General features: G+C 40.2%; 2 protein-coding genes across 2 annotated transcripts in view; one reads left to right on the top strand and one right to left on the bottom strand.

The window, feature by feature from the left end:
- Nucleotides 1-20462, bottom strand: part of SLC1A7 (solute carrier family 1 member 7) — a 55105-nt gene extending 34643 nt beyond the window's left edge. Inside the window, exons 1-3 of the mRNA XM_056497044.1 lie at nucleotides 20322-20462; nucleotides 19192-19271; nucleotides 5725-5940 (exon numbers count right to left, since the gene is read on the bottom strand). Of these exons, the coding sequence (XP_056353019.1) occupies nucleotides 5725-5940; nucleotides 19192-19271; nucleotides 20322-20462 (437 nt within the window). The remainder of the gene's footprint in view (nucleotides 1-5724; nucleotides 5941-19191; nucleotides 19272-20321) is intronic.
- Nucleotides 20463-21995: 1533 nt separating this feature from the next.
- Nucleotides 21996-27857, top strand: CPT2 (carnitine palmitoyltransferase 2). The gene is made up of 5 exons (XM_056497045.1): nucleotides 21996-22159; nucleotides 22922-23002; nucleotides 23108-23214; nucleotides 24787-26091; nucleotides 26926-27857. The coding sequence occupies exons 1-5, from the start codon at nucleotides 22038-22040 to the stop codon at nucleotides 27255-27257; spliced, it is 1947 nt and encodes a 648-aa protein (XP_056353020.1). The 5' UTR covers nucleotides 21996-22037; the 3' UTR covers nucleotides 27258-27857.
- The last annotated feature ends 42 nt before the right edge of the window (nucleotides 27858-27899 follow it).

The following is a 27899-nucleotide window of genomic DNA, read 5'->3' on the forward strand; positions in this document are numbered from 1 at the left end:
GCAAGGGCAAAATTTAATCCAGAAAAACCCAAAAATCAACCTATAGCAGGGGCCAAGTGAGAAGCCATCTTGCGCATCAATAGTCACCTGCAGTGCCTCATCTAATTTCTAAGTATCCATCATACTACCTTCTGCTAAAAGGACCAAAGAAGTCTTTGAAAAATGAATGAGGCACTAAAATCCTCATTATTGGGAAAGTACTTAGAGAATGCAAAAATCACTAATTGGGTCTCAGTTACTTTGTCTTGCTTTGTTTTTTTCCAAGATCAGAGCAGAACTCATATTGTAGAATCATTTTGTCAAATGTGAACTTTTTATCTGTCCTGAGGGCTGCATGGCATTTCAGTTCCAGTAAGAGATCTGAATTTTCTTACCCTGCTTCCTCTGAAAGAAAAGGACCTGACAAAGCCCCAACAGGGCTGTCTGAAAGTAGAAGCACAAGTACATCACAGCTTTAGGCATCTTGAAAAGGCTGGATTATATCAAAGGTAACGTATTTCCACTGTGATTCCAGCAAGGCAAGTTATTCCATAAAAAAATGTATATTTACTCTGGAAGAGGTCCAGACCAATTGTCAGGAGGATGGACACAAATTCCCTTGCAAGGTTGAAGCTTTCCTAGTGCAGGTTTAATTCCTGGCCCCTGTGCACCACCCCCTCTGTGACTAAAGCCTCCTGATAAGAGAGCAGAATTTGCTTCATAGCCCATCTCCTCAGGGTGGTTTTCATCATGGAATTATCTTTATTCCATATTGCATTCATTTTGTGCCAAATAGAGACCACACATTTAGAGGCTTCAGAGTTCTTCATAAATACTTAAGGTTGGGGTTCCTGTGGAGATTGAGCTCTTAAAAATTAACCAGAATCAAAGACCTGGTCCCAGTGCAGAACATTTCTGGCATAAGGCTGGTTTTGTGAGACAAAACAACTCTAGCAATCTAAAAAGAGTAAAAAATGGTACTTTGCCATAGGGGACAGATATATATTTCTATCATAGTACACAGTGGATTTTGGGAAAATATACATTAATGTAGAACAAAGTTATTTTAGAAAGTTCTTTCATAATTTAAACCTGGATAATTTAATACACTCTAAAAGATCTTACTGTCTACATACAATTCAAACTTCTAAAGATGTGATTTCTGATTCTGCAGAGCCTGGACTGTTTTCACACTAGAATAAATCCTGGATTTTTCCTGCCCTATTTTCAAGAAACACAATTTCAATAATATACCTTATAGCCCTTAGCTTGAAAAAAGGGAAAGGAAGTGATTTTAAAGAGTGCTCACGATTCCCGTGAAAACATAAATCCTCTACAGTGTTTATATCCTCTTCTAACTCTTACTGGTATAAAAATAAAGCTTCTCTTGGTTAAGCCAAATTGATTTTCTGGGTACCTGCTATTAAATTGGATGCAGTCCTGAATATTCAGTGGTAAAATGCTCTGATTTCTCCTTCCAGGAAAGTTCAGAAATGTACAAATTTATTTATCATGGGTCAAGGTGTGATTTGATCCTGTCTTCCTTCACTGAAGTGATTTATTTGGGGCTTTTGAGCTGAATAAGTTTATGATGCCAAGCTGTCTTGTTAGACTTGAGAAAAGCCAACAATATCTATGAACTCTGCATCTGCTGATGCCCAAATCTGCAGTCAGCCTGATATAAAACAGGAGGGGGAACCCAGTTTGGCTGGAACTTTTCTTGTTTGTTTTATTTCATAAGCCAAATTTTATTTCCATTGGTGTCAAATGCAGGTGGCATGATTTCAGAATCTCCCCTTCTAAAGGTAACATGTCATGGAAATATTAACTGCAAATGTCAGCAGTGTCATCCTGGCTCACAGAATGAGTTTTGCAAATGTTTGTCCTCAAATTATAGGCATTTTCTATTTTCCTAGTCAGGTGATTATGCTACAAAAGTAAACTTAATATTTTAAATTGAATGCTATCCTTATAAGTATGTCCCTTTTTGTCCTTTTGATTAAAAAAATCAAAATCTGAATTACTTAAAAAAAATTGTATCTTGCCTTTCTTAATTTCTTAACTCATGAAAGGCTACTAAAATATCACTCTTATTTTTGGGGACAAACTATGAAGTTAATTTCAATAATTCCCGCAGGAAGAAGAAGACAGAGATGTTTATTGATTCATTGCTATTGAGATGATCCAAACCCTACCAGGTCTTGTATGAGCTGGGAATATTTCTTCTGGCCCCACAGAATTTTCTGAACAATCCTCAGTAACGTAATTTCTTTTCCATGTGTTTTGGTTCCCTAGAAAGGAAAATGGTCCTTGCCTACCTCACAGAAGTACTGCACATCATGAGAATGAATCCATAAAAACTCATAAAGCACCAGGTGCTTAAAGACAACATGATCCTTAGCCTGAGGATTATATAGAGCTTTAAATGGAAGAAAATATACTTTCATAGGCCTTGCAGTGCTTGCAGCAGAAACCTTGAATAAAATGATGGCAGATTTGTACATCTGTTTCTGCAACAATCAAGTGGCAGGCATCTCCTGCACAGCTTCAGAATCACAGCTGCCTCTGGAGCTTGTCCTTAGTCCAGATCCAATAGAGAGGGGGAGTTCCTGCACAGGAACCACCTGGTTAAATGGGCATCTTCCACAGGCAGCAGAACATTCCTGTCCCCAGTCTCCTGGGGTTCTCTTTAGAAAGGAAATCTTTCATGTACAACTGTTTAGAGTGCCAAAAAAAAAAAAAAAAAAAAAAAAAAAAAATTATACTATTATACTGTGGATGCAATTTTTGAGGCATGAAATTCAGTATGTTGATGAGATTATGTATTTCCTGGCTGATGTGAGGTTTAGAGCCATTTCAGAATTATTCACCACAGTGTCATTGTTATCTCTTCACCAAATCATTGTTGTTTGGGGCTTTTTGTTTGGTTTTTTTTTTTTATTTTTTACATAATGGACAAATATATAGGGGAAATGCCATCTAAAAAATAATACAAAATAGAAATAATGCGGTTATTGATTAGTGTTGCAAGTTTTTAGGATAACCCTTGTGTTTATCCCAGCAATAAAGTTCTGCACTATGTTTTGGTTTCATTTTTTGCTGATTCAGTATATTCTTTTATTTTTAATTAAAACCACCTCTAAAAGCAAAATCTCACTCAAAAATTCAAGACATTCCATTTCTAGCAACATCTTTGCTGACAAATATTCTAGACTTGACAATAACATCACAAGAAATAATGATGTTTTTCATCATTTCAAAGTGGCTTCAAATCTGAAATCAATGAGAGTGAATCCCCATGCCAAGATTCATGCTTTTAAAATAAACCTCACAATAATGTCACATATATCATCTCTTCACTTGTACATTTAGCATTCTTCATTTGCAGAATACCAGATGTTTCCTGTGTAAACTTCTGGGCACATATGCGATTGATAAGTGGAGAGGAAATTAATGAATTGAGAAGATAAGCCAATCTGGGCCGAAAAAGATGATTTCCAGCTGTGAATGGAAGTGATTTATCATTGAGCTAAAGGATCAGCTTTTCTAGCTCAAACCAGCGGATACATCATTACATTTAATCCAGACTTCCACACAGATATTTAAGAGTCTTGCAACTGACTGCAGCAGAGCCAGAATTTCACCCATAGTATTTGCCTAGGCTGAAAGCCCATTCCCCACAGTTCTGTTATTATTATTTATTTATTTAGTAAGTGTGGTTATTTTTGTAGCAGAGGAATAAAAACCATCCGTTTGTGCTCTCAGGATAGAAAGACTGCAGCTGTGGCTGCTGCTTAGCACAGCAAAAGGAGACTGAGCTTTATTATAATTTTTTAACCTTTGGTAATGAGTGGGGCTTGTTGACCTTGTCAGTGTTGACACCTGCCCAAACCAGTGAAGAATTTAAGGTTTTGCAGAGTACAAGCACATGGCTGCTTGGAAACTTTAATACCTGAAATGTGCACACAGGCTGTTATGATTTGGTTGAGTAAATGTTTGTAGAAAGTAAAATTATAAAAGATACTTGTAAATGTTTAGATCAGGACATGTTTTTGACCTTCAGTGAGGCTTAGTGGAATAAAGTGTTCCTAAATCTCACCTCAATACCCCGGTGTACAGAGGTGAAGACATGAGATCGTAACTCAGGTCTCAGTCTTTTTTTGCAAACACAGTAGTAAAGAAAATTTTGATTTTGAAAACTCGGATCACTTTCCATCTAACTGATCTCCATGACAAGCTTACTCTGAGCCTCTAAAAACAACTGAGCTGGTGTGAGAAAGGGAATGAGAACCTGTGGTGAGGAAGACCCTTCCCAGACAGAGCTGTAAGGTCCATTTGGATGTATCTCTGCACCGTGTCGCACTGTGCCTTTCATCGTCTCAGACCGAGGCCTTAGAAACAGCTCAGCACACTAGAAATGGTTCCCAAACACTGCCACGATGAAGAAAATCATTAAGATCACATTTTTCTTGGTTTCTCTTTTACTTCTTATGCTACTCTGTCATACCAAGGGCTTCAAAGCTCCTGTAACTTGCTCTTAGTGTAGGATTTATCCTTTGTGCAGCAGAAACAGAATAATGTGACTTAAGCCAATGTCAAAAACAGACATGGGAATTCCACTGCACATCCATCCATCATGGCAAAGTCACTGGAGAGATACAGATGGGTATCTTCCCAATGCACATGAAGATGGTGGTTTTGTGTAAAGCTACAAAAGACATTGTTCTCTCCTGCTGCTCCATGACTAAAACAATTTGGTCCATTCTTACAAAGACCTTGATAAAATACAGGTGGCCTGGCTAAATGCAACTTGGAGGAGGAAAAAAGGGTCTTTTATAAGCTTCTCCTCCCAGTTCCTTCTGATCTGAAGGCCAAGTGTAATTAAAGTACTTTGTGTGCTGACATGCTGTCAGAGTCAGGAATTTTGGTTTTTCAAAGATGAACTATTCACCATTTTAAATTTGAGTAAGTTGAACTCCAAAGAGAATTCTCTGTGGCACAGATTCACACTTGGCCCGAAAGCCTTTGACTGATATAGTATAAGATTAGCAACCTGAGGAACTACCAAACAAAGGCAAAACTTGGTCTTTCTGCATGAGCAAAATAAATCCAAGGCACAGAATACTTTCAGTCAACAAACGAATCCCATGAGCATCTGAAATATTGGGACAAAAAGGGATTTCAGGCAAGGCCATCAAATCCCAGCAGTACCCTCATGCTGCTCTAAAAGAATGACCGTGTCTTTTGCCAAATGAAATAAAACTAATAAGAAAAAGCTCCAAAGAAGAATAAAAAATACACAACAGTGGTCTTTCTAATTGTGTCCTTTATGTGCAAATTGGCAGAAACAGCTGTAACATCACTTTTAAGAATTATTTTCTGAAAAATGTGTGTTTCACCCCTTTATTTAGCATTTTGCCTACTGCAACTGTCTACTCTTATTTAAATGAACATTACATTCTACTACTCCCTTGACCCTAATAATGGATTTGGCTATATGAAGTCCTGGGGGGTATAAAAGACCTGCTCCATTGTTGTTGATTGGTGGCTATTTATTTACATTTTACAAGAAGCAGCCAATATAAACATCTGATAATTTGAAAATTGTCTTCTGAAATTTACTTTTTTCTCAGTCTCAACAAAATATTTGTCCTGAGATTCAGAACTTTGGCTCAGGCCACAGTTCCTGCTGCAGTTCTGTACAAAATGCTGCCTTCAGAAAGCAGAAAGTATGGATGTAGTTACCGGATTAAGTCCAGCAGTGCGTCTGCAGAGCTCATGATGGGCTTTCCACCCTCCTCAGTGCTTTCCTTCTGTGCTGCTCCACCAGGGTGGATGATGGAGACCATGATGATTCCCACAACCACAGCCACAAATGTTGTCCACAGGTAGTAAGTGACGGTTATGATTCCCAAGCGACTGGAGGTCTTGGCATCCAGGGCTGCGAGCCCAGACATCAAGCTGTGGGAAGAAAACACAGCACTCATTGTATCTTTTGCCTTAATTTAAGGCAGCTGAAAGCCTAAGTTCTGTATTATTCCTGCCTGCCTGCTTCTCTTACAGCTGATGCTACATTTCAGTGTTTTAATAAGCTTGCCTGTAACACTAAAACTGTAGTCTCTGTGTCTGAAGGGATGTTTTCCAATTGCCAGGTCAGATCCTGGTTACTAGAAGGAACTTGCAAGCTCAGGCTGCACATGTGGGGACTGAATCCTCCTGACTCTTCCCTGAAATTCAGTTATGCATGTGATGGCTTGTTCGCAGGAGCAGTGGCAATAGTTATTAAAACTCTGTGTGTCATACTCTATACATATTTTTATAGAATAATAGAATAATTCAGGTTTGAATGGACCTCTGAAGAAAATCTAATTAACCCACTTACCCCTTTCTGTGTGAAGTGGGGACACAATTTTGAAATTAAAAACACTAAGGGGCAATTTTGTCATATAGTCCATTCTTTACCTTAAAGAATAACATTTTTCTTTCTAAATCAATTCGAAGCAAAATGTATTTTTGCTTTACCAGGTGGCATACTGGGAGCAGACTGTAATTCATTGTGCCTCCAGTCTAAATGGAGACAGTGGATGGGATTCAGAGGAAGCACCTCCATGGGAAGTGTGGCTGCCCAGCTGGGATCAAAGAACATGCTGTGATCACTTCAGCATTTTCATAGAATCAGAGAATAATAGAGTCATACAATCATTGAATATGCTGGGTTGGAAGGGACCCATCAGGACCTTTCCTCTTCAGCTCCCTGCCCAGCACTGCCAGAGCATCACCAGTGTCCATCCTCTTGCTTGTAGAGTTTGCCTGTGCCAAGCCATACAGTTCTCTACCATGAAATTTAGCTCCCATTGACCCTCTTGTACAGGCAAATTAGACAGAGCACCCTTTGGCCCCTGAGGTTTCTTTAGGCTGCCTTGACATAGATCTGATGTATTTTCCAAGTGACCTGAGTCTAGGATTTGATTTTCCACTGACAGCAGTGTTGTTTGGGGCTTTAAATTGAGATTTAACTTTGGATAATTTTGTGTGAACTCTCCAAAGCATCCATCTCAGGAAAAGTACAGGTGAAATAAAATACCACATTTACTATTTGCTGTGTCCAGCTTTCTCATCAAAACAGATCTGTTTATCAGGCCTGTTCTCATAAATATTTACTGAGCTGCACCTCCTTGAATGAGATCTCCTTGAGCTCACACTGCTGAGAGAGCCAATGCTAAAGTGCGGCTTAACCTTTATAGTAGATTTAATGAAATCAAATGGGTGGATTTAGTGTTCAGGTTCCAGCTATCCACTAGATTAATTAAAAAACTGTATTGCTTTTCTGCACTGCCAATCTCGTGTGTAGCATGGGTTTTGTTAACACTATAGGTGCAAGAGTGCACTGGAGTCTGGATAATTTAGAAAATGAGCATCTCAGTAACTCTCACTCTTGTAACAATTGTTCTTTGCTTTTATTTATCATTGAGTTTGATAAAAATCCCACCTTTTTCTGTGTCTGCAAAGCACTGTGTACAACCACAGCACTGCATATTGAAAATACAGAAGTAGGAATGCTACTTTTTTCCTTGACATTTCCCTTGAATGAATCCATACAGAAGAGTAAATATTCTAAAAACATTTTTTAATAAAACAATTCTGTTAAATATATTTATCTCAAATTAATGTGATGGTTTTCTGTTAGAAAAAAACTCTGCGTTGTTGTTAGATTTTTAGGACTGAGCTCTTCTCTCAGGCTGAAGTTCTACAGGCCATTGAGCCAGTTTGACAGCTCATTACAGAGTAGATACCTATATTGTACAGCAGTACAGCACTGTTCGACCCTCACATTCCCAGAGGGGGAAACAAATAAGAAAAGGAAAAATTAAAATTAGGTTGATTTTTAACCCATTGGATGTTTTTCATGGTAACAATTTTCAGGGTTCTTTATAGATACATTATGCAGAGCAGTGACACCAGTGGTGTGAAGGGCTGACTCTGAGCAGCAGAGCTGTAAGTTGTAGGCAGAGCAATTCCTGGGAGAGGGCTCTGCCAAGGAGACAGACAGACAGTTCACTCCCTCCCTGGTACTGCCCTGGAGCCACTGTCACTGTGGGGAAGCCACACTGTTCTTCTTGTCCTTGATGCCTCTGGGCAGTGTTGGTTCTATAGAACAACAGAGGGATGAACCATGTCTTGATGACTCATCTGAGAAGTATTTCCAGAAGTACTTAGGGACAAAAATCCTAATTAAATATGTCCAGTGGTTCAGGTGAGTTTAGGGGACCTCAGCCTCAAGATGCGGGGCCTTAGGATTTGGGAGGACGTTGTTCAGCTGGAATCTAATCTTACCTTGGCTTATAGGTGGCAAATCCTGAGGGGGCTAATAATGAGATTGCTCTGTCTTGGGGATATTCATTAACAAGATCATCATCTGTAATGAGATTATCCTGTCACCAGATAAAGTCATGCTCTGTTCATGCTGTGATGAGAAAGTTGTCAGAAGTAATTAACTGTGGAGGTGCAGTGGGGTAACTGTGATATGACAGAAGCATGAACAGAGGTCTGGGCTCAGACAAATCCTTGTGCTCTCCATGGCCTGCAGTGCTCAGGAACAGACCACTGGAACCAGTGCTCCAAGGGCTGGGGAGTAACAGTGGTCATGTCATTTTAGGCAATATCTCAGAATAATTTCAGAAAGAAATGCCTGTTACTAGGATGAGACAGTAATCACTCATTCACTATTTTTTGTATGACTTCCTATGTTTGATATCAGAAAAAACGGGACAAAAGACAAAGGTTAAGGACAGGACAAAGATTAAGAGACATAGTGGTTAGCACAGTTATTGTACAAAGCAGATATACACAGTCACATCAGAGAAGTTTATTCCGGTTGATCTCTAGTGTTCTAACACTCACACAGTGTAGCCAAAGATTGACATAAAAAAGTACTCTTCTTACTTCCTAGGGAACAGAGGGGCAGGAGGAATAGGCTTCAAGCTAGTTTAAACTAAGATCACTGGATCATGCTCAGGTCCTCCCTCTAAGTCCAATTTTCATCAGACACTCTTGGCTACATAAAAACTTCCTGATGAGTTTCCCATAGTTCTTCTAAACCAGGACTGAGCTATTCTCATGGCTTCCACTTCTAAACTCTCATGAAACACACTGGAATGGAAAACAGTATACCTTTAATTCTTGTCAAACCTCAGACTCTGGTTGGCCTTCAAAGAACAGGACAGATACTTGATCCATAGATTGAAATAATTTAAGATGCTGTGTAGTTAAGTAGTTTCCACACATATGATTCATGTGTATCTTCCATAACATGTTTTAATGATTGCCAAATGGACAAAACAGGATTAAGACAATAAAAAACAATCTGCAGGTTTTCTAAATAATTACTGTACATCTCACTCCTTTAATCAGTCTGGGGTAAAAAAACCCCACAAATTTGTGATTTAATGTTCAGATACCATTTCTTACCTTGTATGGAAAAAAACTTGTCAAGCCTAAAGTGAAGGGGAGGACATTTTCAATTCTAGGAATTATACATGACTAATTAAAAAGTAGTCAGTTTCTACTTTGTTTAAAGTATTTGTAATTGCACAAACCAAAGAATCAAGTATGAAATTTCATGTCTGCTTTGAGGGAAATTCATGTAAAATGCCCAAAACTAAAATAGAATTTTTGACATAAAGAAGAAGGGAATTCTTTCCAATATCTTGAAAATCTAATTAGTCCCATGCAAACAAGTAGCTAAACCCTTTAGAGCACCTCTAGGCTTGTTCTGGCTGTCACAGATAAGCATCAGGTATTTCATTTACAAATAAAAATAGAACTTTCTATCTTCTCTGCAATTCTCTGGGTTTTTCTCTTGCTGTCTGATGAAAGAACATTTTTTTGTACTGTCTTGAGAACAAACCCTGTATCCCCAGAAAAGGAAAATACAAGAAGCTGCTGCTAAGACCCCATTCTGCATGTTTATTTTGTCTTCCTCTCCACCAGAAGCCATCTGGATGTTGCTTTGAAATAGATGGATTATGGATAAAGTTATCAGAAGGGATTAGTGTGATTAGAAAGACATTAATCCTGTCAAGAAGTAATGGTCAAGTATTAACCACCAACAGTTGTTCCTAGAATGATGTTTGTTTTCATTCATCCCATTCCCTCCCTCCCATTCTCATTTTGTAATTGCATGCCGTGGAAAAGACCTTCCTGAGCAAGTTCTCCCAGTGAGGCTGGGAAGTGCCTCCAGCAGCTACATTAGAGATGATTATATTGAGCATCATGCAAGGGAAGTGCTGGCCTCACTAATGCTGCTTGATCATGCAGGCAGGCTGTCGCTCACCTTTTTGTCAAGGTCAGTGCCGTCAAGTCTCAACATGATAATAATGTGCATTTCCATGGCACAAGCCATTTAATCATCTCAAAATGCTTCACCAGTGGAACCTCCTCTAATGCAGGAAGGCAGTATCTCCATTTTATAGGCACGGAAACAGAGAAATTAAGGCACTTTTAAATGAGGACAAACCACTTACAGAGAAAAAAAAATCTGCCTGATGTGGTCTCTGTATTGCAGTGAACCATCACACTTTTCCTCATCTGTGCCCAGCTATCTGTGCTTTCAGAAGAGGCTGCTTCACTCCATGGAGGCACCATTTTCAGAATAATGTTTGCAACAAAGGAAATAAAACTCTCTACAGTAATGAAAGAAAGAGACAAGAAACTTCCTCTGGCTCTTTTTATAGTTTAATGCTTGATTTGCTCTTAGTCTCCAGTGTAGTTAAAATTACTTCAGCAATGAGAAAGAAGGATTAGAATGACTTTTTCTTTTCAGGATATCCTTTTGCTTTCTTCTAATAAGCAAACCACCTACAGAGCAAGACCCTGCCATGGCTGCAATAGAGAAAGGGCAGTGGTAGTGGTGAGAAGATCACAGCCCAGCCCTGGCTGCTTCACCCTGCCCCAGGGTATGCCCTTCCTGACAGAGATGTGTTACAGTAATTTTTGCACACTGCTGGTGTGCTGCAGCCTTCTGCTGATCTGAACACAACTAAGGGACTGTCTCAGTCACTGTGGCCAATGGAATGGTCCCCAGTGTCTTGTATTATTCAAAATTTCATAGTATTACAGCCTGGTTTTCAAAGGAGTTGGCAAGTCTAGAATCCTCCTGAAGGTCCAAGGGGCAGCTAAAGTTCATCTCCTGTGCAAATCCAGTAACAGCAAACAGCTTTTTAAAAGTTTAGGTATCTTGATATAAATTATATTGCGTCTAAGCTCAAAAAACACCCAAATGCAGAAAGTGGTAGCTGTACTACAAACAGGACTGCTGCAGCAGTTTCTGTGTGGTTGGATTACCAGCTGTAAATAGCACTTGAAATGTGAATTCACTTTTCAGAGCCCTGGTCTGTAGCTTGTCAGAAGATAAATACACTGTTTGCAGTGATTATGTTTAGTTTTACAGCTAGGCTGCTAGGAAAGAAAACAATCTGCATTTTTAATGCATCATAACATGCATAATTTTGAGATTTGGTTTCTTAAACTGCTTTACAAAATTGTAAGATTTTTATTTTTTTACCTAAAATGTTGATATCTCCTTTATCATCTAACACTTGTAACTCTTAATGACAAATTGACATACACAGCAAAAATCTTCCAGGAATTCACATTTTATTTTCTCTTTCTTGTGCAATAGGAAATGTGCTTTTATGCACTAATATAAACAAGGCAGGACTTTGTACAGCACACAGTGAAGGCTGATGTCCAGTGGCTGTTCTGTCACCTGCATATGTGAGGTTACTGTGATACATCTGTGAGTTCTGGAAGGGATGAACAGCAACCTTTGGTCACTGACTGACAAAGGAGATTGCAGTGTAGCTCATACAGAATTCAGGTTGGCTTGTTGACTTTAGCTGTTCTGACTGGAAAAAAAAAAAGGTGCTTCCTAAATTCAAAGGTCAGGATGCAAACAAACCCAAATAATCTATTAATTATGGATGTGCAGCTTTACATGGTAGAAGGAGCCAAGAATCTTATTAATACTTGATTTTTTTTCTTCTGTTAGTTCTTTCAAGCATTTTTAGATTAAGCAAAAAGCAAAAGGATTGGAAACACAAATTTGGATTATAAACAAATGTCAGATTTATTAAACTGTTTTTTGTCTAAGCAAACAGAGGGAATCCAGCCAGCCCCTCAAGCTCTACATGTCATTCCCATTCCTTTGTGAGACACTAAGTATTTTAGAGCTCTCAGAGGACTACAGAAAAATTCTGTCAGGTCACAAACAGTTCATACCCCATTTGTAATCACTTCAGTGCTTTCCATACCCATTCATTCTGCGACCACAGATTCCTCTTGCACGTCACTAGATTCCTACTGACACTCCCTAAATAATTTGTACTGAGTTGGTTCAATTTTGACATTATGATGTGTAATTGCAACATGTCATTTTTCACTGAAACAGTCTGGACCTCTGGGTTGCACAAACAAAAGAAAACACTAGAAAATAGTATTGGATCTGATCATTAGACTTAATATTCCTGAACACAGCTACTAGCATTGAAATGTTCCAGATGATAATGTGGAGAAACTTCTGAAGATGTCTCAGGCATGGAGGAGGGATAAAAATTTTCCTCTGCAAGCTGAAGCCATCTCAAATGATGACTTTTGGGGTAATCTGACTCCAGTTCTGCAGTATAATAGCAATATGGAGAATTGAAAATAGTATAATGGTGTCAAGTGAGATTGCTATATGACTGGTTCTTCTAACCTTTGGGTAATCCTTCTCTTTCAGTTTCATCCAAGTAGTTTTGCTTTTCACTCTAAAAGTAAATATATTTATTCTGTCTAGTCATCTCCTTAAAACTCACTTCTCTACACTGACTTTCTCCACGGTAAAGACTTGAGATGATATATCCTAGGAGAGGGCTAACAGCTTGTTCTCACTGGGGTGAAATGTACTTTTATTATTATTTACATTACTGTGATACACATGACAGGTAGTGCAGAAATGGGACTTTCTACACACTTTATGTTGCCTTTCAGGCTCCCCACAGATTTCCCCATACTAACCCTGCAGAAGGTTTACCCTCCCCTCTTGGGGAAGGCCTATTCCTCAGTGCCAATGTTTTTTTATTGCAGGTGAAATAGAGGGAAAAGTTCAGAGTAAAATAACATGAAGAAAAAAAGCCCTGTGTTCCCAAAGCAATTTCATTCTATGGAAAATACTTCTGCCCTTGTACTTCATGAAACATTTTTCTCAGCAGGCTCTTCAGAGACCCAGAGGCAGCATTTTGCAGCTGCTCCTCAGCACCTCACTAGACAATACAGTACATAAATTTAAATGCACTCGATTGTAGAACCTTAGAACTGTTTAGGTTGAAAAAGACCTCTGAGATTTTTAAGCCAAACTGTTCCTTCCCCAGCACTGCCAAGTCCCACTAAACCATGTCCCCAGGTACCACATCTACTTGTCTTTTAAATTCACCCCAGTCTGGCAGTGGTTGTAGGATAAGGACAAGGATAAAAACAGAGTGGCTGGTATTTAGGGGAATAGTTTAATGCATACATAGCAGAAAATACCAGACCCAAACTGAACAGAACCTTCTGTTATCCACTCTTTCCCATTTAGTCTTCAGGTAAATTATATTTCAAGACAACATGGAAAATACCTCTTAGTACCAGGGATGTATTAGAAGAAACAGTACTGCACAAATTCTCATTCATGTAAAACCATTTAAAAACCATTTTATTGAGTGTATTAATTTTGGCTGTCTTCTTTATTTAAATATAACCATAAATATAGAAAAAAAATCGAAGCCTTTTAGACATCTGTTTTCCTTCTGAATGGATATTATGCTGATATTATCAGACAGTGGTTTATAATCATGGTAAAAGTTTAGATTGTCAATTGCAGTGTGGGTCTTGGAGAATTTGAGTCAAACTTTTCATCCCTAACAAATGGTGATCTTAAGTAGCAAGACAAACAATCTCCAGTGTGTGGTTTGTTGCCAGTTGCACCTGCAGCTGAGAGCAAACAAACAGTACCCAACACAACCTACCCAGGCCAGTGGTCAATTTGGTATGGCCCCATACACCCAAACAATGACAGAATTCCATTAAAACACAATGAGCAGTATTTGTCATTGGTGAGATGTTCAAATGCCACCGTGTTCCCCAATCAGAGAGCTGTGGAAAAAAGTATAGGGGAAAGAGTACTAAAAAAAAAGTTTCTAATTAAATGCTAGGCTTTTAGAGCATGAGTAAGAATCACCAAGTCGGGAATGTGAGCAGAAGGATGAAGGATTACCCAAACTGATGGCATTATGGACAGGAATCCCTTTAAAGAAAGACAGTACTATATTTAGAATATTGTATTTAATTCATCAGCAAACCCACAATACTAATTAATATTTATTACTACCCCCAAATGGGCCTTCAAATAAATATAAAATTTTATTAGCATACACTTGTTTGTACCAGGCATGACATAGAGGAACAAGCTCTATAATTTAAAAAATACAGGTCAAATCAGTTCTTTTATTTTGACTACAGCGGGAATAATATTTTTTTAACAGAATCTGCTCATGGAAAAGGGTCAAATCTCTGCTGCTCAATATTTCTTATACATCTAGAAAATGGTTGGTGGTAAATAAATGCAAAATGCTTTTTAATCTTCCTAAGCTTAAAAAACTAAACTGCTTTTTCCAAAGGGAATATTCAATGGGGTAACCAGCCTGTTACAACAGCTAAACAGTTTGAGTCTGCCCTAACAATTCTTCCCCACAAGCACTCTAACTGCTTACTCCTAGTCACAGCCTTAGAAAACTTGTGCCTGTATCTCTTTCCAGAAGTTAATCAATATAAACAAGGAGGGTGCTGGAATAAAGGATGCAACTTTCTATTACACATATTAGTAGCCATGTAGGACAAAGAGAGCTCAGTATGTTCAGCTGGTGCAAATCTGTGTAACCCTGCTTTAGCTGCTTTTCTGAAAAACCAAGACTTGTGCAGTCAAACACTGTGTGTGAGAGCCCTTACTAATAACATGTTCATTCAGAGAGTCATGTTCCTGAAAGGTCTGCAAAACTTTACATATACAGGAGAGGAATAATGCATGGGCTTCTAGAATTAACTTGGAAAAGAACCAAGGCCTGCCAGCCCTGCAAGCCCTGCCTCTTCTCCAGCCTTGCTCATGGGTCTCTGCCTGCTGAAAGGAATCCATGCCAAACAGCAGCATTAGAAATGCCTCAATAGTGGTAAATTACAGTACAATATTAGTCTTCAAAATGTTGAAGTTGTGACAGATCAGGTTTCAGTACCGGCCTCCACAAAAAGGTTAAGTCAAAGCAGTCATGCTTACTGAAAATCAAGTTTCTTGCATACTGGGGACTGATCAGTACAAAGCTGGTGACATTAGCTGAAGATGATGGGGCAGAGAATGGGCACAAGGACGAAAATGCTCTGAAGGAAGGTGACAGTGTGTGACTTGTGGCCCAGTGCCTGCCAGCACGGCTAGCCCGTGCTGGAGCCGGCACAGACAGGAGCAGATCAGAGGGTTTATATTATCTTTAGCAAGTGTGAGAAGGTACTAAGGGGAAAGTTGAGTCTTTGTGCTCTGCACGATACAAAAGACTGGGAAAGGAACAAAGACATTGACATCAGATTTGATTACTTCAGGCATTTAAGAAGCTGAAAAACTTGAATGATGCACACGTATCTCTGCCTGGGAACTTGTCTCTGCTTGGAAACAATCAACTTGACCTGGGAACAGGTGAAGGAATCCCATATGTGTGTGTGTGTCTATTGAAGTTTATAACTAACCACAATGAAAGAAAGTTTATTATTTTCTGGATGAGGAGTGGCACTGGCAATCCCGGGGTGCGGGGATTGCAGACAGCGGTACCGGCAATCCCAGGATGCAGTAACCCGGGCAGTGGTACCGGCAATCCCGGGGTGCGGGGATTGCAGACAGCGGTTCCTCGGTGTCCCAGCAGAGCCGCCTGGTGGCCGCGGGGTGCATTGCAGGGTACCACAGCCCGAGCCCCCCGCTGCGCCGGGAATGCCGCAGGGGAAGGAAAGGGAGTCTAACAGAGCTCAGTAGCGGGATCTGCCTCGCAGATCTGAGTTCCGTCTAGTAAACAGAAGTCCCAGGGCAGGATGCAGGGGCAACTGTCCACGTGCCTGCTACAAAACCTGAGATGTGTTGAAGGCTGAAATATTTTGCATATAAGGAGGAAAATACACTATTTTCATTGTCCCTGTCACATGAGGACTGAAGCCTCTGTCCCAGAGAGAATGAGGGAACTTCAGAGCTTCTGCAGCTGATCTTTCAGTCTTGTTGAGGACATTTCCTTGCAGTAAGAGCTTGGACAGTGTCTAAATGTGTAACTGTAAATTCAGATTTGGCTCCTATTCTCTCCAAATCTCTTAATATTTCCATTCCCAGGTCTAACAGCAGTATCCTGTGTTTACACATGAAGTAAGCAATCTACATCTACTAACTACAGGCTCTAAAATTTGGTCTTGTAAGGTTCCAGTACTGAGTATCTCTTGGGCAGACACGAACTGTCAACTACTTGTAATTTTTTTTATCTTATCAACAGAAGTGTTGTGTGTGTACCTGTTCCTGCAGCTGATAAAAGCAAACTCTACACACAGGGGATACTGATAGTTATGAGCAGGGCTAAACCTCAGGCAGAGGATGGGTGTAGTAAAGAGATATTTGTTTCACATTTGTTCTATGATGCTATGAAGCTTGTTTATGTAACCAGATAACTGAAATAATATCAACCCCCACCCTTAATGAAGGTCCATCCCTAAACAATAACAAAAGCTCATGCAGGGCTCAGACTGACAGGCTAGTGTGTGGTGGTTGCTTTTCCAAGATTTTCCTGTCTGTGGGAAAAGACAGAAGTGAGACCACAGATGATAGGAGATATCAGAAATAGGTGCAGGATCTCTGGGATAGAGCAGTTCCTGAAGCAGGAACAAAGTTCAGGAAACCAAGAAACTGTACATGACGAAATGTTCTCCTGTTTTTTGACAGATCTCCTCTGCATCCAAGGAACTTTTAAAATAAACACCATTCAGAGATACCTGACTGTATAATAATTTCCTCATTCCTAATGAATATAATCTGAAAAGTTCTGTTTTAACTCTCTAACAATCAGGTCAAGAAAGGGAGCACAAATTTTCAGCATTTCTGTTTAAAGCTGGATTTCTGCTAGCGGTCTGTAAGTACAAGATTTTCTACTCTATTGTCAATCTTCTGACCCATGTAGATGCCACTTTTTACTTCTGCTACAACCTTTCAAAATCAGCTCTGGACTTGGAAACATGGTAGTTTGCACTAAGTTCCTCTTTTAATCTTCCTTTTCTCATCTTTCCTTTTCTTTACAAGTAATTTCTTTACTTGTGTGTTCAAAGAAAAACTTGCATTGATTTCAACTAGGAGAGCATTATTTAGAGTTCTTGGCTTTTGTAAACAATAATAGAGAGTAATTTAAAAGATAATTTAAATTCCATTGCAGGACAGGCTGAGGATATTCCAAATCTACAAAGAGATGTAGTTTAAATGTTCATGCAGATTGGTAAAAATACAGAGTACTGCTTTACTGATATTATGAAATACATGTGTGGTAAACACTGTGCTTGTTATTAAAAAAAACCCAAAAAACAACCAGCCAAAAAAAGCCCAAACTGTACAAGAATGTCAGTATATCTGGAGAGTTTTTTTCTTGCAAACCCTATCCTTCAAGTTTGTAATAGCAGGCACTTCTAGTTTGTTATACACGGAGATGGACTCACACTGTCTTGCAAGTAGAGTTGAACCTCTTTGAAGGTTTGTACTTTCTTCTCTTTCTGCCTCAGAGGACACAGGGCAGCCACTGTGACAGTGAGGCTCAGAGCTGTCACATCTACAGGCAACTTGGAGCCATCACAGGTTGTGCCAGAGCAGCTCTTTCCTACTGTGCTGCTGCTCTTCCTAACATCTCTAAATATACAAGAGGATCTAAAGAACTCCACATTTTAGGGAAGGACATGTAAATCTGCTCCAATCTTTTTCTGTCCTCCTTACTATGTCACTTCCTTATGTAAGACTCTTGTTTCCTTTGGAAAACTCTTCCTTCACCTCTCAAAAAAAGCTCCTTACGTGTTTTGTCTTGGTGTTGTCTAGATGCATGGGCCAGGACCAGGTGTGAGTCTATGGTTATAAAATCAGTTTCATGCACAAAGCACCATGACTCAGCTTTGTTCTGTGAAAAACCATGAGAAGGCAGATGTCAGGGTAGATGATTTAAAAATAAAATTAGTGCTGTTAATTGTGTTCATTTTCAGCAACTGTCAGTGATCTGAAGACAAGATACTTGTTTTTTTCTCAGAGTGGAAAATGAGATCTTGGTGTACGAATTAGGTTCCAGAACTGGAACCAAAATTCGCTCTGGTAAAGTTAGCTTTGCTACTTTCCATCACTTTAATAACCTCTCAGCCTTGGGCACATGAGGGAGTTTTTGGCCGTCTAGCTGGTGTGTTTTTGTGGCTGCAGTCAGTGGGAAGGAGTCAAACTTAGAGAAAAGCCTGCCCTAAGTTTCACCCTCCCACTACAAAGGCAGCCATGCACCAGTCAGTACCAGCATTGAGATCATTAATTCTGCTACTGATAAAGTGCCACCACTAAAGGTTCTACCTTTAATGAATGAAGAAATGAAGAAATCACTTTCATTTCCAGCCAAAGCCAGCTATATATTATTAGTTCACTGGAGACACAGGGTTTTTTCAATATTTATCAAATTACAGCATACCTCAAAAATACTGCAGGATGCTATAAATTAACTGTGCTTTTTCATCATATTTATATAGGGCATTATTTCAGTTGTTTAGATTTTAGACAGACTTTTTGATATGGTGGGTTATTTATTCCATATATTTAACTTCTAAGTAGCTTGAAGGAGAAAATCCTCCCATTGCAAGGAAAAAAAAAAATTAAAAATCCCCAACACATTAATCTTAAAGCAAATAATACCTCTATGAGGTAGAAATGGTGTATGGCAGAAATGATCCTATCAACTAAAACACATGTTTATGACTCCACTATAAATATGAATGTACAGCAGCAGTGATGCCTCTGGCACTGTCACCTAATTCAGTCACAACTAAACCATTGTGATGACAAATCTCATTTAGGAAACTTTAAAAGTTGTTGGAATAATCATTGTCTTCACTTACCTTGAGACAACCAGAGGGAGAATCAGCATTTTCAGCATCCTCATCAGTAACTCACCAGGAAACTGGAAGTAACTAATTTCCTGGAAATACATGGAGAGATGCTTATTGTTTTGAGATAAAGAGTAACTGCCTTCACAAGTGCTGCTAGAGCTATGGATAACATTGCTAAAATCTGCACCTTTGGTGAAAGATAAGGTGGCAAAGATAGCAGGCTTTAAAAGGTGATTTTAAAATTAATTAGATTACATAATGTGTTCTTATTCAACAAACATGGCATTGTTTGTTCCTTTAAAAATGAAGACAAAAATGAAATGTGCCATCTCTTGGACACTACTGTTAACCAGTTGCCCTGAATAATCTCTCCATTCTGCACTTTGTCTATTTTCCTAGATGTGTTTGAAGCTACATCTTGGACACAAATGATGTTCAGACTGACAGTGGTTTGCAGTAGAAGAAGACAGAATTGGTTTAATTTATTTGCATTTACTAAGGGCCTTATTTTTTAACTGAGATTTCTATTTTGTGCTCAAATAGTGCATTTATTAATGCATATTGCTGTCTAGTCTGTCTGACTGATACAGCAGAATTGAGCACCAGCCAAGGGCTTAGTTGAAGTATGCTGGGGGTGAATTCCCCAAGTGATTTCAGTAAAATGTTCTGCTAATGACAGAAAATCTCAAATTCATTAATATGAAAACCATTAGTGTAATATAAACATCTGCACCCCTGTGCATCTAATGCTCAAAAATATTCCCAGTGTTTTCTTTAGCTCTGTTTATTCCAAAATAGTATAAAACGCAATATATTATACTACCAGTTTCAGCAGGACTATATTAAATGCTACATTTCATCTAGCTTAAATATCCACTATTATTATCCATACCTGCAACATTCTACTGTGCTCCTGCTACGCTTACCAGGTATCAGAGAGACCAGAATCCTGAGAATGAGTGAAAAGACCCAAAGAACAGCTTGGATTGATAAACAGATGAAATGAAACAGTTTTAACAAACACATACCCGTGACTTTTACTTTCGCAAGCCCACCCTGAAGTTCCCCAAGGTAGAGATGTGTTTTGTTATGTAAGTGTGGCATTTTCTCTGCGGGGACGCGCTGTGAGCCGCCCTTACCTGCTGGGAGAGTCGCCTCGTCCTCAGGAAGAATCCCAGGAGGCAGCCGATGGTGACGGACAGCACCGAGAGGATGAGCAAACCGTTCCTTTTACAAACATCTTTGATCCGAGCGAGGATTGCATCCAGGGCCACCGCCATGCTGTCCTCCCTGCTCTTTGGAGGAGAATCAGCATCCCATGGGGAGAGAATTCAGTCGCTCCTCTTGCTCGGTGCACGGATCTGGCTCTGTATAGATCAGATCAAAGCACTTCCAGTTCTGCTTAGCTGACCTGCAAGGTCACCCCTCTGCCAATGGCCACCAAGCAAGCAGCTGGCATTATTGTTCCAAATTAATACCAACAATCCTATTATCAACTACATCATTAAGAGCCTGGAAGAAGATTAGGGGGCTCTGGAAAATTAGAACAGAATGCAGTAGTATTTCTAAAACAAGACTAGTTCAAAACAAAGTGACACTCCTGGGAGAAAGGTGATGCATTCCTCAGCCTCCCCGGTTTGGGGTCTGGACACCCAAACACAGAAAGGGAGCCCTGCAAGCCAGCATTCAAACAGGGAACAGAGCAGTTTTCCCAAAGGGCAGAGCAGGTAACATTTTGAACAGGACTATCACAGCAGGGCAAGCTAGGTGAAACTGGACTTCATTAATTAAAGCAGGCTTGGGTTTTTTTGTTTTCGTTGCCAAAAAAAGGCTGAATGAGCAGCATGAGAGACACGCATCGAACAGGAAATAGCCACAGACTGGAACATGCGAGGACACCTGTCATTGGGCATTTATTATCTTGGAAGTGAAATGATTTCACTTTTCTTCCAACCACTATGTTGATTAGAGTAGGGCCAATTTACTTTCAGAGGATTATCAGACTAAGCCACAGGGATTGCTTTCCTTTCCTTTGCTGCGTCCGCATTCAATCCCAGTGCTGATTTTTATGCTATTGAGTGTCTGATAAAAATACACCTCCATAACCATTCGCATGCCATGCTTTCTTATGAAAACATTCCTGTAGTTCCTAGTATATTCCAAGATTATTCTATATTTTTATGGAAGATATTCCCCACAGTACAACAAGGCTGCGTGTTTACAATATTACATTTTATATCGTGATAAAGTTTTTGTTGTTACATGCTCATTATGAGTGAAAAAAACCACAGGAGAGATTAAACTGTTCTTTTTGGGGACAGAATCTCAATCCTGTGTAGCTGGTAGGACATATGGATACACACACACACAAAAAGCGGGGGGGTATAAAAGAAAAAATACATGGAGTCTGTATGTTGAACATAAAACACAAACAAGAGGATTGCAGAAAATTTTATTAACGATTCAGAACTTTTTATTAGTGTTTATGTAAGAGGACTTAATGCTGAGCTGCCTCCACAGCCTGGTAACTTTGCTACCTTAGCAGCACGTATCCAATTGACTTTTGGAATGGAAAAAGAGAACAACGCTCCGCTTTTGCCATTCGTTCCCGGGGCACCACAAACAGCGACAGGCGGGACCCGCGGGAAGAGGGGGCTGGACCCCGTGAGCGGCGGCGGGCGGGGCCCCGGGAAGGGCGGCGGGCGAAGCCCCGTGAGCGGCGGCGGGCGGGGCCCGTGGGGAGCGGCGGGCGGGGCCCCGGGAAGGGCGGCGGGCGGAGCCCCGGGAAAGGCGGCGGGCGGGGCCCCGGGAAGGGCGGCGGGCGGAGCCCCGGGAAGGGCGGCCTGACGCGCATCATGGCGGCGCGGCAGCTGCTGAGGGCGGCCCCGGGGCGGCGCGGGTACAGCGGCGCGGGCGCCGCCGAGTTCCTGCACCGCAGCATCGTGCCCACCATGCACTACCAGAAGAGCCTGCCCAGGTAGGGCGGGGCCCGGCGCTCCAAGGGGCGCGGGTAGGGGGCGGCCCGGGCTGTCCGCTGTGAGGAGAGGGCAGAGGGAACGTCCGGCCGGGCGCCGCCGTGCGCGGCTCGCTCTGTGCGGAGCTGGTTCGGCTTTCCGAGTGTCTGTGTGACAGGTTACAGTTAGACCTGCTACAGAAACATCCCCTCGGCGTCCGAAGTAACCTCGTGAATGTAACGGGATTGTGCTCTAGGAGACAAAACAGCCTCAGGAAGCTGACAAAGATACCGAATAGGAAATTTGTGAGAAAGATGTTCAGCACTCAGCTGTGATGGGGAGGCCCGAAAAGGGCTGGCAACCGAACTATTCCTTCTACACAACTGCCTCTCCTAGCTACGGTTCCTGCCTCCGTATTTCCTGTAAGGGATTAGCTCCCATCACTGCAGTACCTTTGTAAAAAGACTAATCAATTTGGTTTTCTGCCTTATTTCCCAAGAACATTATGGTGTGCTGACTGATGTCCATCTAGTTCCTTGCTTCTCTTATTTGACAAGAAACGTTTGAGGCATTTGGATAATGTGCATAAGTATTACACTAATTTATATATAATATGATCGTATATGCAGTATAATGTGTGTATATATCTGTATGTATAGAATATATAATAGTATAAGGAAGGATATGGAAGAAAGGAAGCAAAGAGATATGACTGTGTAAGAAACATGGTCTTCAGTCATACCCTTGCTAACCAAGTGCACATCTCTGTGTTCCACTTCCTTCAGACTGCCAGTTCCCAAGCTAGAAGATACAATTACGAGATACCTGAATGCCCAGAAACCTCTTTTAAATGATGACCAGTTCAGGTATGGACAAACACACATTGCAGTGTCATGTTCTGCTTCAAAGCCAAGTTAACATAAAAAATGTGACTTGTGACAGCATTTTGACTCTTTTCTTGATTGTTGCAGAAAAACTGAAGAACTTGCTCATGCCTTTGAAAAGGGGATTGGAAGAGAGCTGCATGAGCAACTGGTTGCTCAAGACAATCAGAATAAGCATACAAGTTACATCACAGGTGTGTTGGCCTGCTGGGTGTAGGACAAGTCTGTAGATCATCATGCTTCATAACTGCTCATAATGCCATAAATATAATAGGCTGAAGCTTTAAGTAGTCCAGAAACTTGGAATAACCTGCTGTGAACACTCTGGCTGTATTTGAGCAATTTCAGAGGCTGGTAGAAAGAAGAATGCTCATTATCTAACTTCATCTCTTCTACCAGAATTCTGTGTAGATACTAGAAAAATGGTATTTTTTCCATGAGTTTATAGTATTTAAGTTAAAGAGGAGCTTATCTAGCACTTCCCTTAAGGCAACTGAAGCAATAATTTCCAAATAATTTCATGTTATTTATCAAGAATACTAAACTTTGAGGGAGGAGTCACAGAGTGTAACTGAGTTTGGGAGGCAGAAGTGGTCAATACTCAGGACTTAAAAGCCCTTAAAAGTCCAAAACTATATTCTTTTAAAGAGCCAAAGAAAAGGAGTGACAGAAGTAGGAAAATGAGAATAAATAAAAACAAATCAGGAGAGGGAGAGCATGTATACAGAATTTTGATTATTCTGCTTTATTATTGCTTCCACTTACAAGTGTCTGCTCATGAAAGTATTAGATAGCAGCAGAGATGCAAATAGTCAAATACCTATGGAAATAGAAGTTTCCATGTTGCCCAGTGAATGCACTTCTATCCTTGCTGTCTGTTCAGACTACCTCTTAAGGTGTTAGCTACCACTCAGTCTGTAGAGAATACCCGATTATTTCATAAAAACTGCTGTTTAGTTAGTTGTATTTTATTCTCTATTCACTTTGACTACATCTTGAGTTTTAAGTGGTGGCTTTATATTGTTCATTAGTGGTAACCAGTATGCTGCTTTTTGTCTGTGAATGGTGGGGTGTCTGTATTGCTTTTGGTTCTTGTTTTTCTTCTTTATGCCTCATGAAAGACCTGTTCCACTTGAAATTGGTTTCTGAAAGTATGTAGAATTGTCTCCACCCTGAACTTTCAAGTCTGGGGTTAAAAGGCTACATGTTGATGACAAATGTGGTTTTAAAACTGTAGATGAGTGTTGCTTGCTTACCTGTGAGAACCTGTAATTAAAGTTATAACTTAGCCCCTGGAACTACCTCTTGCCCTTCTTACAGTCCAGGTAGAAGGTTCAACGTCAGTGAGATGCAGTCAGTGAGAGAGAGTTGCAGAAATTGATAGTTTAAGAGTAGGTAAAGGCATGAATCACTCCAAATGTGAGGCATGCACCAAAACAGAGCTGAGGAGCTGCACTGTATGTCCTGGGAGTTAAGGTTTATCATTGAGCCATAAAGTAAATAGGGAGTTGGCCCTTGTTGCTAATGACATGGACATCCTTGACATAGATTATTCCAAACCCAGTGTTTTTATTATTAGCCAACAGTATCCTTCTTCATAATGGGGGTTTGGAGAAGCCTTAGGTGAATTATTGCATGTATTTGTCTTGTTTAAAGGCACTTTAATGTGTGTTTATTTGTGATTACTGTTGGACTACACGACCCTCTGGTCTGACTCAGGAAACTGCTTTTATGTTCTGACGTCTTTCTCAACTCTCAATTTTCAGGTCCCTGGTTTGACATGTACCTTAAGGCACGTGAGCCTGTTGTTTTGAATTTTAATGCATTTATGTCTTTTAATCCTGATCCAAAAGCGGAATACAACGATCAGCTCATACGAGCCACGAACATGACTGTTTCTGCCATACGTTTTATGAAGACCTTCAGGGCTGGTTACCTTGAACCAGAGGTTTTTCACCTCAATCCAGAAAAAAGTGACACTGAGATATTTAAAAGAATAATCCGATTTGTGCCTTCTTCAATTTCTTGGTTTGGTGCCTACATGGTCAATGCTTACCCCCTAGATATGTCTCAGTACTTCAGACTTTTCAATTCTACACGGCTTCCTAAGCTCAACAGAGATGAGCTTTATACAGATGAAAAGGCAAAACATTTATTAGTGTTGAGAAATGGAAATTTTTATGTGTTTGATGTTATTGATAGAGATGGAAACATGTTGGAACCCTCAGAAATACAAGCACACTTGAAATACATCCTTAGTGACAACAGTCCAGCCCCGGCCTTCCCTCTTGGCTACCTCACCAGTGAAAACCGAGATACATGGGCTTTGTTGAGGCAGAATCTACTGGAGAATGGCAATGAAGAAGCTCTTCAAAAAGTAGACTCTGCCATGTTTTGTTTAAGTTTAGATGATTTTGTCATTAAAGACTTGGTGCACTTGTCCCACACTATGTTGCATGGAGATGCTGCAAACCGCTGGTATGACAAATCCTTTAATCTTATCATAACTAAGGATGGCACTGCAGGAATTAATTTTGAACATTCCTGGGGAGATGGTGTGGCTGTGCTCAGGTTCCAGAATGAGGTTTTTAAAGATAGCACCAAGACACCAGCCATCAGCCCCCAGTCCCAGCCTGCTTCAGTCGACTCTTCCAGAGCAGTGCAGAAACTTGACTTTAAGCTGAATGACGTCTTAAAAGCAGGGATTACTAAAGCCAAACAGAAATTTGATGCCACTGTAGAATCACTGTCTCTTAACATGATTCAGTTCCAAGAAGGGGGCAAGGAGCTTCTGAAGCAGAAGAAGGTGAGCCCAGATGCTGTGGCTCAGCTGGCCTTCCAGATGGCTTTCCTTCGCCAGTATGACCAGACCGTTGCTACATACGAGTCTTGCAGCACTGCAGCTTTCAAGCATGGCCGTACAGAAACCATACGTCCTGCCTCTGTCTACACAAAGAAATGCTCTGAAGCCTTTGTCAAGGAGCTCTCCAAGCACAGCACAGAGGAGCTGCAGAATTTGATAGTGGAGTGCTCCAAGTACCACGGCCGTTTGACGAAAGAGGCTGCCATGGGTAAGTAGGAATACATCAAACACTCCTCCTTTTGCACTAAAATGTCTAGTAAGGTTGCTGTAAATATTTACAACTAAATAATTTAATGTTGATGGAGGTCTAATGTAAACTTGACAAAACTAGCAGAAGGCTGCAGTTTAAAGTGCATTCCTTCATTCTCACTCATTTCTTGATGGAGGAGTGCCTCTGTGCTTTCCACAGCATCTTTTATATGTTGAGAATTTTTTATACTTCAGTTTTTGTCCTTAGAGCAGTTGGACTATTTGAAGATTTCAAAAATACTTAGTGCATGTTGAACAAGAACTTTAGATTAAGTCTGAGGAGGTACTGTCTTATCTCTGCAGGGAATAAAGGCTTTAACAACTTCCAAATCAAGCTCATTTTTTGGCCATGCTACTTACTCCTGGCATTTTTGTAAATGCTTTCTTTTGAACAGTACTTTAAAACTGACAGTAGTAAAACTGACTGTTGATTATCCCATAGAATCTAAAATCTGCATCCTTTTGTTGGTGCAAGATGCTCTCCCTCTTTATATTCATAAGTTTTAGGAAAGGCTTTTTCTGCACTGAAGAACTTGTCTATGTTTCAGATAGATAGTTAATCAAAGAATGTAATGTATTATTCAGATTGTCTGTTAACACTGCACTTTTTGTGTGCTCATCTAATCTTGTTGAAGCTTGCAGTAAAACAAGCAGGCCCTCTTTTCCTAGGATATGGGCATGAAAAGTCCTACCAGTACAAAAATAAACTCCACTTCTACAGACTTCTTTTGAGGCTGAGTTTACTTCCCACACAAGTGAGGCACCTCTCTCATAGCTGTTATTTTCTTTCCAGGCCAGGGCTTTGACCGGCATCTCTTCAGCCTACGCTATTTGGCCTTATCCAAGGGGCTGGCACTGCCGGATTTCTATCAAGACCACGCCTACGCTCGCCTTAATCACAACATCATTTCCACCAGCACCTTGGTGAGCCCAGCTGTGCAGTTAGGAGGGTTTGGCCCCGTGGTATCTGATGGCTTTGGAGTAGGGTATCAGGTACAAGATGACTGGATAGGTTGCAATGTATCCTCTTACCCAGCTAGGAATGGTAAAGAATTCCTTCAGTGTATATACAAGTCACTAGAAGATATCTTTAATGTTTTAAAGGGCAAGAAAATTGGTAGTTAAGACATAAAGACACTGCAACACTTTACAGTTGCAGAACAAAATGCAGATTATGTCTAATTGACATAATAATCAGTGTTCAGCATGGCTGAGACTGCCCAGCTTAATTGGCTTCATGTATCATCATTGAACATGAATACTGTTAGATTCACTAGGAAATTTCTATCTATTTTAAATAAATTAACTACAGACCTTGAATGCATTTCAGATCCATGTATTCCTAAAACACATAATCTAAAATAAGCATTTTTATTGAGTTAATGAAGTTGGAATGTGTGTGTTCCATGAGTGTTCAGACAGACTACAGTACTGTGACACCACTCTTGAACTGTTCGATTTTAAAAAAATACACGCAACAATTTTAAATGTGGAAGAGTGGTTCCGTTTGCACTCTTGCAGTAAGCTTGCTTACTAACTTTTCACACTTACCTCTTTAAACTTGAATTTGTAGAACTGATTGTGCCTCAACTGCTTGAAGCCTTTCCACTGTAAACAGCTTAGACACAAAAAATGAAGTGGGAGGCTTTAACCTGCAGTCACTGACTGGGTTGTTAAACTGACTGGAAAAGACTGTATTTTAATAAAGTTGTCTATTAATAACCACAAAGTTCTTTTATTGCCATATCTAAATCATATAGCATGGGT

The sequence above is a fragment of the Oenanthe melanoleuca genome, chromosome 8 (genome assembly GCF_029582105.1).
Source record: "Oenanthe melanoleuca isolate GR-GAL-2019-014 chromosome 8, OMel1.0, whole genome shotgun sequence".
Taxonomy (NCBI): domain Eukaryota; kingdom Metazoa; phylum Chordata; class Aves; order Passeriformes; family Muscicapidae; genus Oenanthe; species Oenanthe melanoleuca.